General features: G+C 52.1%; 1 protein-coding gene across 1 annotated transcript; it reads right to left on the bottom strand.

Annotated features, from left to right (window-relative positions):
- Window positions 1–3,739: 3,739 nt before the first annotated feature.
- Trub2 (TruB pseudouridine synthase family member 2) lies at window positions 3,740–13,191 on the bottom strand. Its single transcript, XM_004849218.3, has 8 exons — window positions 13,005–13,191; window positions 12,633–12,764; window positions 12,016–12,090; window positions 10,448–10,509; window positions 9,151–9,232; window positions 7,223–7,295; window positions 6,441–6,577; window positions 3,740–5,820 (listed from the first exon to the last, which is right to left on the bottom strand). The coding sequence occupies exons 1-8, from the start codon at window positions 13,111–13,113 to the stop codon at window positions 5,495–5,497; spliced, it is 996 nt and encodes a 331-aa protein (XP_004849275.2). The 5' UTR covers window positions 13,114–13,191; the 3' UTR covers window positions 3,740–5,494.
- Between the last annotated feature and the right edge of the window lie 235 nt (window positions 13,192–13,426).

Below are 13,426 nucleotides of genomic sequence, written 5' to 3'. Positions count from 1 at the left end.
GAGCGGTTAACTGCAAAATCCCAGGACACATCCGCAGAACAGTTCCCAAAGCCTTGCCGATGGACCCGAACCGAGTGCCGCCTCAGTTCCTCTCGCGAGAACTCGAGCGGTTTTGGATAGGTCAGCTCGGCTCTGGCTCAGCCTGAGTGGGAGGTACAGAAGGACCTTTGGAAGGAGCGCTCCCCTGCTGTGCTCTTGCACGAGGATCCACTCTCACCCTGCAGAGTGTACTTTGTTTCTTACGTTAGTTGGCCCAAACTCACTCTGCAGAGCCTGTTTCTTTTCCTACCTTAAATAAACAGAAACCCCACCATCTTGTGCGCTTGTCTTGATCAGTTCTTTCGTGAGGACAGAAAAGACTTGGAAACCAGCTCTAGAAGGGGACACCATCCTGATAACACCGTGGGCCGTGGGGACCGTGGTAAGGAGGCACGGTGCACAGGGCGGGTACAGACACCAGCCGTCTCCTCTCCAAACTTCTGGAGACAGAAGTGCAAGATCCAGGCCCTGGCAGATTCCTGTCTGGGAAGGGCCACTTCTCACTTTGTCCCCGTGTGGTGCTAAGAGCTAATGAGCATTCTTGGGCCTCTTTTTTATTTTTCCAGCACTGTGGGTGGAACCCAGGGCCTCACAAGCGCTAGCCAAGCGCTCACCACAGCAACACCCCAGGCTTCGGGCCTCTTCTATAAGGGAACAAGTTCGGTTCGCCAGGGCTCTGCCCGGTGACCTAATCGCTTCCCCAAATTCTATCTCCTTTTTTCGTTTGTTTGAGACAGGGTCTTGCTATGTAGCCCAGGCTTCCCTACAGCTCAGTGATCCTCCTGCCTCAGCCTCCCAAGTACTGGGATTACAGGCATGCACCACCACACCTGGCGAGACAGGATTTATCAACTTATCCAATAGGTGAGTAGCCCAAACTCAGCAAGGTGAACCCAGGCCCTCCATCCAGTCCCCTTGCCCAGGGAGCACACCTCATGTTCCTAAATGAAAAAGATACCGGGCATGTTGACGCATGCCTGTAACCCTGGCTACTCAGGAGGCTGAGGCAGGAGGAATGCCAGTTCAAGCCCAGTGTGAAGGTTAACCTTAACTGTGTCATCGAGGTTGGCTTAAGAAATCCCCAGAGGACTAGTAAACCCCACTTCTGGGTGTGTGGGCAGGTCATGGAGGCATGATCTTGGGGACCACGTCTGCTCCCTGGCCTCTTCCTCTCAGGCACTGTCCCGTTTGGCTTCCAGGCTGCTGTGAACTGAGCACCTCTGCTCTGCCACGCCCTTCCGCCATGCTGGCCCTGCCTTGGAGCCAGCCAACCATGGACTGAATCCCCTGAAGCTGAGAGCCAAATAAACCTCTCCTCCTTTAAACTGTGGGTGTCGGGTATCGTGTCCCAGCAACAGGAAAAACTAATACACCCGGCCTGGGCAACTTAGCAAGACTCAGTCTCAGAATTTGAAATACTGAAAAAATACAAAGGCCTGGGTGTTAACTTAGTGTAGAGTATTCCCATACCTGCCGAGGATTTAGCTCAGTGGTTCTGGCACCTGCCTCGCAAGTGCAAGGTCCCGGGTTCGATCCCTGGTACAAAAAAACAAACAAACAATCACTAGTACCAAAAAAGTTAAAGCAAAACAAGAGTCCAGTGGTGAGTGCTTTTTTTTTTTGGTACCGGGGATTGAACTCGGGTCCTTGCACTTGTGCAGCAGGCTGATGAAACCACTGAGCTAAGTCCCCAGCCCCAAGTGGTGGGTGCTTTTAAGTTGGGTGGGCCACAGGTACCGAGATTCTGGCTAAAATATGGTCCAGATGTGAGGGTGCTTTGCAGGTAAGCTTAACATTTAAATCAGTAGACTTTCAGTAAAGCACACTGCCTACCTTCCACGTGTGGGGGCCTCATCAATCAACTGAAGGCCTTAGGAGAAAAGACAGGCCCCTCTAGGAAGAAACAATTTGGCCTCCAGACTGTTAGGGCTCCACTGGCCACATCAACTTCCGAGGCTCCAGTCTGTGGCCCACCCTGTAGATCTGGACCTGCCGGCCTCCAAACTTGCATTAGATTGCAACAGACCTATCTCTGTATGTACATCCAGGTGGTCCTGTTTCTCCAAGAAGCCTGCCGCATACACAGGGCTGTCCTGGAAACCAGAGGCATAGCTCTGACAAGGAAAGTAGACAGTCTCCCTTTTCATGGATTCCTGTGAGATACTTTTCTTACCCTTATTTTTTATTTATGTATTTATTCTTGCTCTTTTTTTTTATTCTTGCTCTTGGAGACAAGGTCTCGCTATGCAGTTCAGGTTGGCCTTGAGCTCACTATGTAGTCCAGGCTGGCCTCAAAGTCACAGTGTACCTCCTCCCTCAGCCTCCTGAGTGCTGGGATGACAGGCGTGGGCCACTGTGCTCAGCTTCTTCGCTTTATGATCTAACACCAACTGCCCAAACTTTGTGAATTCTAGATTGAGATCTGGGTATCTGCCTATATACAACACAGAATTTAATCTTACTTGGTCTCTGGTGTGAGAAACTGAAAGTGTAAATAAGGACTAAATGTATAATAGGTAATGTGAAATAGGAAGGGGCAAAGGAAGGAAGTGGGAGGGCTAGGGGAAAGGATAGAAGGGAATGGGATTAATATGAGAAAATGGAAAAATAGGAACAAAATCTTTGTAAATAGGGAGGAATGGAGGGGTTGAAGGGAGGGCTGGGCAAGGGTGAAAAATAAGAACCAAGAGAGACTATGTAAAGGTGCAAATTTCCAATGATGAATGTCATTATATTGTATACCTAAAATGTACCAGTGATTAGAATGAATAATTGATAATGTAAAATAGGAAGAAAAGGTCCAAAGGGGTAGGGGTGGTGGGAGGGGCAGGGGAAAGGAAAGAAGGGAAAGGAAAAATGCTGAGAAATGGAAAAAATGGAAATAAAGTCTTTGTAAATAGGGAAGGGTGGAGGGGGTGAAGGGAGGGCTAGGAATGGGGAAAAAATAAGAACCAAGATGCATTATGTAAAGGTACAAGTTCCCAATGAGAAATGTAATTGTGTTGCATACCTACAATGTACCAATAAAAGAATTTAATACAAAAAAAAATCTTACTTGGATATAAGAAGAGCTTTTTTGGTCAGTGCAGCGGACAACAGCAAACCCCTCTCCTGGGTCACCCACCCTACTCCTCTGAGGGCCCAGTGCCCTGCCTGTCCCAGCCTGGCATGAGGGAGAGCTGAGCACTTCGGGCCCCTCACTGTCCCAGCACAGTACCACACTGGCAGCAGGTGTGGAGGGGCTGTGCCTGGCAGCAGAAGGTGGGACACCAGTGCTGAGAAGTGGCCACTTGGAGCCACATATTCATGGAGGACACCACAGGATGGTAAGGGCAGAGACAAGGTGATTTGCAGGACAAAGGGGGGTGAGGTGGGAATGTAGCTCAGTGTGGAGGCCCTGGGTTCAATTTCCAGTACCACAAATAAAGACAACTAAGCCAAAAGGAAAAGTACACCTGGGGTGAAAGTGTCTCAGATAATGTTGGCAGGAAAAAAAAAAAGTTTGGTTTTTGGTAATTTCTTCAGGATATTAGAAGAGAGGCCTGACTGAGGGTGGTGGTGCACACTTGTAATCCCAGCACTTGGGAGGCTGAGGCAGGAGGACTCCCACAAGTGCTAAGCCAGCTTGGGGCACACGGTGAGTTCAAAGGCAGCCTGAACTACACAGTGAGACCCTGGTTCGAGAAAAGTAAAGGAAGCCTTTTGTGCTTTATATTCCATATTTATTGAACCAGTCCCTTCCTGAGGAACAGTTAATTACATTTCCTGACTCCTCACTGTCCCAACACAGCCACGAACTGTCTATATCCAGCCGAGAGAGGAACTGCGGGGGTGTTAAATGCTGGCCCACTACCAAAGGACCTGCAACACCACAGTCTGATGTCCCTCCCAGCACCCCAGGGGGTCCACTTTCTCATCTGGTCACCAACACTGGACATTCTCATGAATTTTCCCACTCTGAAAGGCAAGGCAAACTTCTCATTTTCCTCTGGTTCTCTTCCATTAACAGGGAGGAGACAGACTCTCCCTATAGTCTAGACTGGCCTTGAACTCACTATGTAGTCCACGTTGGTCTCCAACTCACAATGATCCTCCTGCCTCAGCCTCTGAATGCTGGGATCACAGGCATGCATCAACCTGTACCATTTGAATTTCTTTTGCTATATTGAGTTCAAATCATTCACCCAATCTTATCTTTTTCTTTTTTCTTTTTTTTTTTTTTGCGGGGGGGCGGGGGGGCTGGTACCCGGGATTGAACTTGGGTCCTTGTGCAGCAGGCAGCAAAACCACTGAGCTAAATCCCCAGCCCCTCTTTTTTTTTTGGTACCGGGATCAAACTCGGGACCCTGAGCTTTCAAGGCAGGTGGTGGAACCACTGAGCTAAATCCCCAGCCCTTATCATCTTTTTCTTATTGCTAAGAACCCTTTATTTATTTATCAAGGATATTTACTCCTAACAATACTGCAGTTTTGTGGGAGGTACTGGGGTGCTCTATACTGAACTACACCTCAGCCCTTTTTTTGTTTTGTTTTCTTTTTTTAGTACCGGGGATCGAACTCGGATCCTTGCACTTGCGCAGCAGGCAGCGAAACCACTGAGCTAAATCCCCGGCCCACCTCAGCCCTTTTTATTTTGAAACAGGCTCTCACTAAATTGTCCAGGGTGGGCTTGAAGTTACGCTTTTCCTCCCTCAGCTTCCTAAGCAGCTGGGACTAAGGTGAGGTGTGGTTCACCATAGCCACCAGCAAGACACTAAATTTTTTTTTTTTGGTGCTGGGGATCAAACTCAGGATCTTGCACTTGGGAGGCAGGCACGACGCCACTGAGCTAAATCCCCAGCCCAACACTAAATATTTTAGTCCTTTTTTTTTTTTTAATTTTTAATTTTAATTTTTAATTTTTGGTACCGGGGATCGAACTCAGGACCTTGCGCTTGCAAGGCAGGCACTGGAACCACTGAGCTAAATCCCCGGCCCAAAACTAAATATTTTTACGAGTCTGTTTATCATCTTCTCCTCCATACAGCAGTTTTTCCTGTTCAGCTGGGTCAAGCCCGTTGATTCTATTACAGCTTCAGTTTTACGTCTAATGTAGACAAGCCTTTTTCTCCCCCCACCCCAGTAATAGGGGTTGAATTTTGGGCCCCTACACTGACCTACATCCCCATCGCCTCTTTTATTTTATTTTATTTTTTTTTTTATGGTACTGGGGATTGAACTCGGGTCCTTGCACTTGCCAGGTAGACAACAGAACCACTGAGCTAAATCCCTGGCCCTCTTTTAATATTTTTTATTGTAAGATAAGGTCTTGCTAAGTTGCCCAGGCTGGGCTCAAATTCACAATCCTCCTGCTTCAGCCTCCCAGACTGGGGATTTGCTAAGCTTCCTGTACTTATTTTCTGCACACTTATCAGTTCCAGCTCCTAAACACTGAGCCTTTACTGTAATTGGCCTTTCAGTGCCCCACACAGCTCTCCAGCCCCAAGGCAGAGCCCAAGTCCTTGGAGCCTGAAGGCCAGCCAGGACTGGGGAGCGGCTGGGTGCCCAACTGTGGCCTCATGTTTTTCTCCAGCTCTGCTGCCACCCGGGGGGCTACAGCCTGGATAGCGGCCTGGATGCTGTGCAGGTCCCACTGGGTCCTTAGGAGGGCATCGTCCAGCGTGAAGAGGCCATCTCGCGTGCGCCGGACTTGCGAGCAGATGGCACTGGTCTTGAGCTCCAGGCCAATTTCGTGCACCAGCTTCCGGAGCTGCTGCTGTGTCTCATGCATGCACTGCACCTCTGCGGGACACACAGGGTGTACACGGTACTCAGGAGCACAGCCACAGGGTCCCACACCTCAGGACACCTCCCAACCCTGGCGTCCTCTCCAGGCTCTGCAGTGCAGGCTGAGGCCCAGTGGGGTGGAGGTTGGGGGCAGAGTGGGGCAGATGCAAGGAGCTCAGGCCCTGACCTGCACCTGCAGGGTTAGAAGCTGCCTTTGAAAAAGACCCCAGGTAACCTACAGAAGCACAGCCTTAGACTCAGTTTGCTCATCTGTAAAATGGGGCAGTGAAGCATCCAGAGCTCATTTATACAGGCTGCCTCATCAGCAGCACTTGAGAAAAGGAGCCCTTGTTAACAGGACCAACTGGCACGGAAGGAACAGGGATCTGGGGGTTGGGCTGAGAGGGGCCTGGGGGCCTGTGACAATGGGAATCACTGCAGCTGTGAAATGAGCCACAGGCATGACCTCTGCATGCAAGAGTCGAGCTCCACAGTGCAACCTGGCAGAGGCTGGGGCGGGAGGAGTTGGCCCCGCAGCCTGGGCCAGCAGAGACCAGGGTCGCAGCCCAGCTGAAGCATGGCAGCCTCTGCCACACGCTGATGCCCCCTCACCACTCACCCTCTGGGTGACTCACCTAAGAGGAACTCCGGAGGCGAGAAGTGGAGACAGCGGATGCCGGAGATGAGCATCGGAGACTTGTCCATGGGCCGGATCATGCCTCTCACAGCCATCTCATAGGCCTCCTGGGACTGCAGGTCCAGGCTGGAGTACCTGGGAGCCCAAGGGACTCGATGGGTGGCTGGAATGGGGAGGGAACTGGGCCACAGCCCTGCCCAGCCCTGCCACACCATCAGGGTATCTGCCATCACTGCTACTCCAGCCATCTTTGAAGAAGCCTCCTCTCCTTTCTTTTCTTTTTCTTCTTATTTGGTACCAGGAATCGAACTTGGGACCTTACACTTGTGAGGCAGGCGGCAGAACCACTGAGCTAAATACCCAGCCCACTTCTCTTTTTTTTGAGACAGGGTCTCATCTCATCAAAGGCTGACTTTGAACTCATGGCGATCCTCCTGCCTCAGCTGCCTGAGTGCTGGGACGACAGGTGTGCACCACTATCCCTGACCCTAAGGCAGGGATTCTTTCTGTCCCACTTACAGATAAGGAAAACGAGGCACAGGGCAGGTGAGAGCCTTGCCCAGGGCCAGGCTGCTGATGCTGAGAGTCAGGGGTTTCATGCAGGCTTGTACCAGGCCCACGCTCTCAGGACGAGGAGGACTCTGCCTGCTGCTGCCCTCCAACCTGGCCTTGAGCATTCGGTCTGTGGCTTCTTCCCCACCAGAAGCCAGGCTCGGCTGACATTTCTGAGAACAGGACACTAGGAGTCCACTGTCCCAGCACCTCCCCAGGGCCACTCACATCACCAGGGCCTTCTGGTGGGAGCCTTGGATGACGGACAGGATCCGCTCCAGCTTCTCTCTGGTCACGTGGTCTGGAAGAGGCGTGGGGTGGGGGTGGTTAGTGCACAGGATAGGTGACACAATACTGGCAATTCCTTTCCCCCACACCAGCCCTGCACTTGGAATCCACCAAAGCACCCATCTGGGGCTTTGTGGAGGACGAGAGTGTTCAGAAAAATTTTTTTCTTTTGCAGTACCGTGCACTGAGCCTAGACTCCAGAGCCTCACACATGCGGGCCAGTGCTCTACCCTTTGGCTCCACCTCTAGCCCCCCCACCCCCCGGCTTTTTTTCAATTTTTTTTTTTTTTTTGGTACGGGGGATCAAACTGGGGTCCTTGCGCTTTCAAGGCAGGCGGTGGAACCACTGAGCTAAATCCCCGGCCCTGCTTTTTTTAAATTTTATTTTGAGGCAGGTCTTGCTTGGTTGCCCAAGCTGACCTTGAAATTTTGAGGCTCCTGCCTCAGCCTCCCCAGTGCTGGGATTACAGGTGCGCTCCACTGCACCTGGCTCCAGGAAAGTCTTTATGAAAACTCTACACCTTCTTCTCAGCAAGACACAGAAGAATTTAATATTCTGAAAATATTTTCCAGGGCTCAAAGATCCCATAAAAGTGATTCAGGGGCCGCGGATTTAGCTGAGTGGTTCTGCCACCTGCTTTGCAAGAGCAAGGTCCTGAGTTTGATCCCCAGTACCAAAACCCCACCCCCAAAAATCCCAAAAAAGTCATCCAGATTACAGGTTAAGAATACTTTCTGGGCCAGGGATTTAGCTCAGTGGTTCCGCACCCTGCCTCGAAAGTGCAAGGTCCCAAATTCGATGCCCAGTACCAAAAAAAATACTTTCTTCTAAGCTGAGTGTGGTGGTGCACTGGGGAGGATGAGGCAGGAGGATTACTGGGAGTTGGAAGCCAGCCTGAATTTCACAGTGAGACTCTGTCTCAAAAAACAGAACAAGGGCTGGGGATTTAGCTCAGTGGTTCTGCCGCCTGCCTCGTAAGTGCAGGGTTCTAAGTGTGATTCCCAGTACAAAAAAAAAAAAAAACAGGACAAACAGGGCCAGGGATTTAGTGCAAGGTCCCAACTTTGAACCCTGGTACGGAAAAAAAAAAAAAAAGAGAGAGAGAATTTGGGGCTGGTGAAGAATAAGCCATCCAAACTGGGCATGGTGGCACACACCTGTAATCCCAGCACTCAGGAGGCATGAGTTTGAGGCCAGCCTGGGCTACATAGTGAGTTCAGGGTCAGCCTGAACTATAAAGGGAGACACTGCCTCAAAAAATAAATAAATAAATAAATAAACAAACAAATAAATAAGCAAGCCAGCCAGCCATCCAGTCGGGCATGGTGGTGCACACATCCCAGCACTCAGGAGGCTGAGGCAGGAGGATCACCTCGAGTTCCAGTCCAGCCTGGGCTACAGAGTGAGTTTAAGACCAGCCTGAACTACATAGCAAGATCCTGTCTCAAAAAAACAAAAACAAAAGCAAAAAAGAATGACGATCCCATCACCCATCCACCCAGCCACCTGTACCTAACAAGCCTCCCATGTCCTGGGCCCTGTGCTATGTGTGTGACCACAGGAGTAATCCTCACAGGCCCTGCTCTCACGGACGAGTCTGGTGGGCACAGATACTAGGTAATCGCTGACCTTTAGCTGTTTTCCATTCTGAGTCCATCCAGCCCAAGGCCTGTGCTGCGGCTAGACGTCCCTGGGCCAGGGGACATAAGAGCCAGGCACGGTGAGCACAGGGCAATCTGGGAGTCAGGTGATGAGGCGAAGGCCTCAGCCTGAGCTTGGCATGGGAGTAGGAGTAACTGAGCTGGCACCAGCGTGGCTGGTAAGGTGAGGAGCCCAGGGGAAGCGAACGTGCGGCAGGTGCTCTCACCATATGTCGTCTTCTCCACCAGCCGCCCGTCCTCCTGGAAGTTGTCCGTGGCTTTGCCCAGCAGGCCTCGAACTGTGTAATCCTGCGAGGATCGGGAGGGGAGGGTCCCCTCAGGGATTTGGCTCCAAGATGCGGCACTAAGGAGGTACGAGGTGGAGGCTGGGGCAGGGCCCTCGTTCTCTCAGGGAGCTCCCGGCCCCAGGGAAGGTGCCAGCTCTGCTGTGGGGCCTCAGGCAGCTCTCCCTGCACCCCAGTTCTCCTCTGGGACCTGGGGACAGTGACAGAGCCAATCTCAGTGCTGCTGCAAAGGGGGTGACCATCACCCTGCAGCCACCCTGCCTCCACAGCTCTCCTCCAGTCAAGTGTGCCCTGTCGGTGGGTGGGTCAAGCCCTCCATGCTCCAGGGACCCCCCTTCCTCTAACTCTGCACACCTCGCTTCGTCTTCCGCTAGGAAGAGGGAAGACAAGGACATGTACTGAGCGTGTACCATGTGCCAAGGGCTGTGCTAAGCACTCCAAGTGCAGTCACTCGTTTCATCTTCAGAGCAACCCTGCAGGGGAAATACCTCCTGGCTCCCATTTCAGAGAAGAGGATTTGGAAGCACAGATGCTGAGGGACCCATCCAAGGGGGGATGGCAGAGGGGTAGAAGGGACCTGGCTGGCGGAGAGGTAGGAGCTCGGGGGCTTTGTTTTTGGTGGGTGCTGGGGATGGAACCCAGGGCACACATGCTAGGGCTACAGTGGTGCAGGCCTACCACTGAGTGACACCCCAGCCCTGATGCTAGGTTTTAAGCCGAGTCTCTGATCTTCACACCAAAGGTGTGGCCCCTCTGCACACACTTCTGGGTGTCAGATCCAGGGCCCCACATCCAAGAGAAGCTTCCTGAGGACTGGACAGTGACATGCACTTCTCAGCCTCGGGGAGATAACGCAATGGTGCTGTCATCAGGCCCTAGTGTGGCACCGGCCAGCATCAAATCCCAGCTCTTAAAGCCTAAAGGCTCTGCGAAGCTGGCCGTGCATCCCCTCTCTGAACCTCAGCTCTCATCTGTGAAGTGGGATCGACAGCAGCGGAAGTGCTAAGCCTGCCACAAGGGAACCCATGTACAGTGCTGGCAGAGGAGTTGTCATGTGCTAACACCAGGGGTTACTGTCATCATTAGTGTCCCTAGCGTGGGACTATAAAACAAGCTTGCTGATGGCCTGGGTGTTCCCTATGGAAGCCCCAGCATCAGATTCTCACTAGCAACCCCCGGAAAGGACCAAAGGATGAGCGGCTGTTCCCAGGCCCCATACCTTGGTGAGATGAGCGTCGTACAGGTCGGTGAGGAGTTTGCATCCTTGTCCCACGCCGAGCACTGAAAGGCAGCCACCTCATCTGGCATCCATCACTCCCTTGTGAGCCACTCTTACCCTGCCCATGCTGCCAGAACACGCCCTCCTCCGGGGAGATGTCACAGCAGGTTTCTAGGCCCCGTTTGCATGTACTGACTCTGCCTCATGGTGGAGGGGCCTGGGGTCCTCAGCAAGCTCCCCAGGGGGTTCCAATGTACTCAGAAGGGCTGATCCAGTCCCACAGTGGTGCAGGCAAATTTAGTGGCTCTGAGCATCACCTTTAACCTCTTTGGGCCTAAACTGCCATCAGTAAACAGGGGCACGAATACCGAAGGTACTGTGCAGATGGGTGTAGTGCAGATGGAGGAGACAATGTACAGGCTGAGGGCAGCAGAGGAAGGGATCAGCAAACGGTGGCCACTTGGCCACTTCCTGCCTCCCGCCCACCCACCCCCATCTGTTTGCCCCTTGGGCTGAAGGAGAGAATGACCCTCCATTCACTCCTGGAGAGGGAGAGCGAGAGGGGTCATGAGATCATGTCTACCAGCTGCAGTCTGGGAAGCAAGACAAGGGTTCTGCCAAGGGTGGGGTCCTGGCCACCACCTGACCCCAGGGACACAAACAGCTCATGACTCAGGGATCTGTGCCTCTAGCTCTGACAATATTCAGACTCTGGCCAGAAGGGTGACAGTCACCCGCCATGGAACTACCTGAAGCCAATTCACCTAAGTTCCTAAAGCTTTGCTTTCTTCATTCACGGACCCATACAGTATCCACCTAATAAGGTTGCTGTGGTGAACAAATGTGCATAAAAGACCCTGAGCCAGGTGTGGTGGAATACACCTGTTGCCCTGGAACTCAGGAGGCTGAGGCAGGAGGATCACTACAAGTCCAGGCCATACATAGCAAGACCCTGTCCCAAAAAAAAACAGGGCTGGGGATTTAGCTCAGTGGCACTGCACCTGCCTTGCAAGCAAAAGGTCCTAAATTCGATCCCCAGTACCCAAAAAAAACAAAGACCTTGAACCACATGTCTTTTTTTTTGTACCGGGGATCAAACTCAGGACCTTGTACTTGTGCCAGAACCACTGAGCTAAATCCCCAGCCCGAACCACATGTCACATGCAGGAATCACTTGATAAAGTTGGGCCACTGTGATCACTGCCCTGTGACTCCCTCCCTCCCAATGATCAGAGTCTTGGGGTAGCAATCAGGCAAGGCAGGCAGTGGTAGAAGGAAGCTGTCAGCTAAAAAGTGGGCTGGTGGCCAGGGATTTAGCTCAGTGATTCCCGCAACTGCCTCGAAAGCACAAGGTTCCGAGTTCGATTCCCAGTAACAACAACAAAAAAGAGTGGGCTGGGGCCGGGGTTTTAGCTCAGTGATTCTGGCACCTGCCTCGAAAGCACAAGGTTCTGAGTTTGATCTTTGGTATCAAAAACAAAACAAAAAAAGTGGGCTGGACGCCTAGCAGCTCCCTAATCCTTCCCAAGGCCATATCACAGTACCCCAAGGCTGCCCACATCACCTACCAAACACCCCTGAAGACTGGACATCCAGCCGGTGTCCCACACCAATCTTCAGGCTGGTGAATGCTGGTCCACAAACTGGAAAATAAAAAAGCAAGTCCATTTCTCAACAGATCCCACCTCCAAGATGGCCCCGGCCGAGTAATGACCTCATTTCTAGAATGGAGGCCCAGGGAGCCTACACTAGGATCAGGCTAGACCCTCGGACCGCCCCACTATGGATTCTGGGGCACAGAACTGCTTCCCAGTTCTCCAGGGCAACACAGAGGGCCTCTAACCTTCCTTATCACCGTTCTCAGTGAGAAACTTCAAGCTGGGCATGGTGCCAAATGCCTGTTATCCCAGCACTTGGGAGGCTGAGGCAGGAGGATCGCCATGAGTTTGAGGGCAGCCTGGGCTACACAATGAGTTCGAGGGCAGCCCGGAATACACAGCAAGACCTTGTATATTCATTCAGAAACTGGACCTTTCCAGGAAAGTTTGCCAATCTCTCATCTAATACTTCGTCCCCACTGTGCCCCTTCAAAGGTCTGGGTCAGGAGTCTCAGCGCTGGCAAATCGACTCTGGTCAGAGATTTCCTGGGAAGTGACACCCAGGATCCTGCTTGCATCTATCATACCCAGAGGGTGGTCGGTGAGGGTGGGCACGCTGGTGGCTGTGAGGGTCAATTCCTTCTTTTCACTGCCTTCCACGGGGCACAGCAAAAAGCGAATACGGTGTTTTGGGGCAGGAGGCTTCCGGGCATTGAGACCTGAACACACAAGTAAAGAGCATCTTTCAGTTAATAAAAGACCTGGGTTCAACTTCTGACTCACCTAATGAACCATGTGATAAGGATGATACTGAGTCAGTTTCCCATCTGAAAATATGGAAAAAGTGAGGTGTAACGAAGCATACAAAACAGATGTTTAAGCAATCAGCCCAAACGAGCAGTTCACGTGACTGTCAGGAAGCGCGCAGCAGGATCCTGGGTCTGGCAGAAGGGACTCACCTTTCAGAAGCTGCATCTCTACCGTATCCCGCAGATGCAGCCATTTTAGCCCCGGGGGCTTATACACCGCAAAGAGCCCCTGCAGTCGCGCCAGGCCAGCGGAGCCCATACTCTGCCCGCGCGGGCCGGCCAAAAAGCGGAGGTGTGAACGGAAGTGCCCCTAAGTCCGGCTCCAAATGTGGTCCTCACAATAGGAGCCACCAGGTTCCGCACCCGGAAGAGGTTCTCACTTTCTTGTCCTCGGAGGAAACGTGACCCGGAGAAGGACATAGGGCCCGGTGTTGAGCCGCAGAGCTAGCGGGATTACATCTCCTTTGGAGACCCTTTCTGGGGTTTAGGGAAATGGAGAAAGTGTTATATCCGTGGAAATAGGCAGAAGACTGGTCGCGTGGGTTTCCTCTTATTTAGCCATAGGGCCCTTT

This window comes from Heterocephalus glaber, unplaced genomic scaffold (assembly GCF_053883595.1).
Source record: "Heterocephalus glaber isolate CG9 unplaced genomic scaffold, H.glaber_assembly_v1.0 deba00001479, whole genome shotgun sequence".
In the NCBI taxonomy this organism is placed as follows: Eukaryota; Metazoa; Chordata; class Mammalia; order Rodentia; family Bathyergidae; genus Heterocephalus; species Heterocephalus glaber.
This window is presented reverse-complemented; position numbering and strand designations above follow the sequence as displayed.

What these genes read in the sequence shown, in the direction of transcription:
- Trub2 (XM_004849218.3), bottom strand. Translation starts at nt 13,113, where the DNA reads ATGGGCTCCGCTGGCCTGGCGCGACTGCAGGGGCTCTTTGCGGTGTAT. An exon ending in CCAGTCTTCAGGGGTGTTTG is followed by an intron (nt 10,510 to 12,015) that starts GTAGGTGATGTG and finishes GCTGCCTTTCAG; the next exon opens with TGCTCGGCGTGGGACAAGGA. An exon ending in GGTGGAGAAGACGACATATG is followed by an intron (nt 7,296 to 9,150) that starts GTGAGAGCACCT and finishes CGCCTCTTCCAG; the next exon opens with ACCACGTGACCAGAGAGAAG.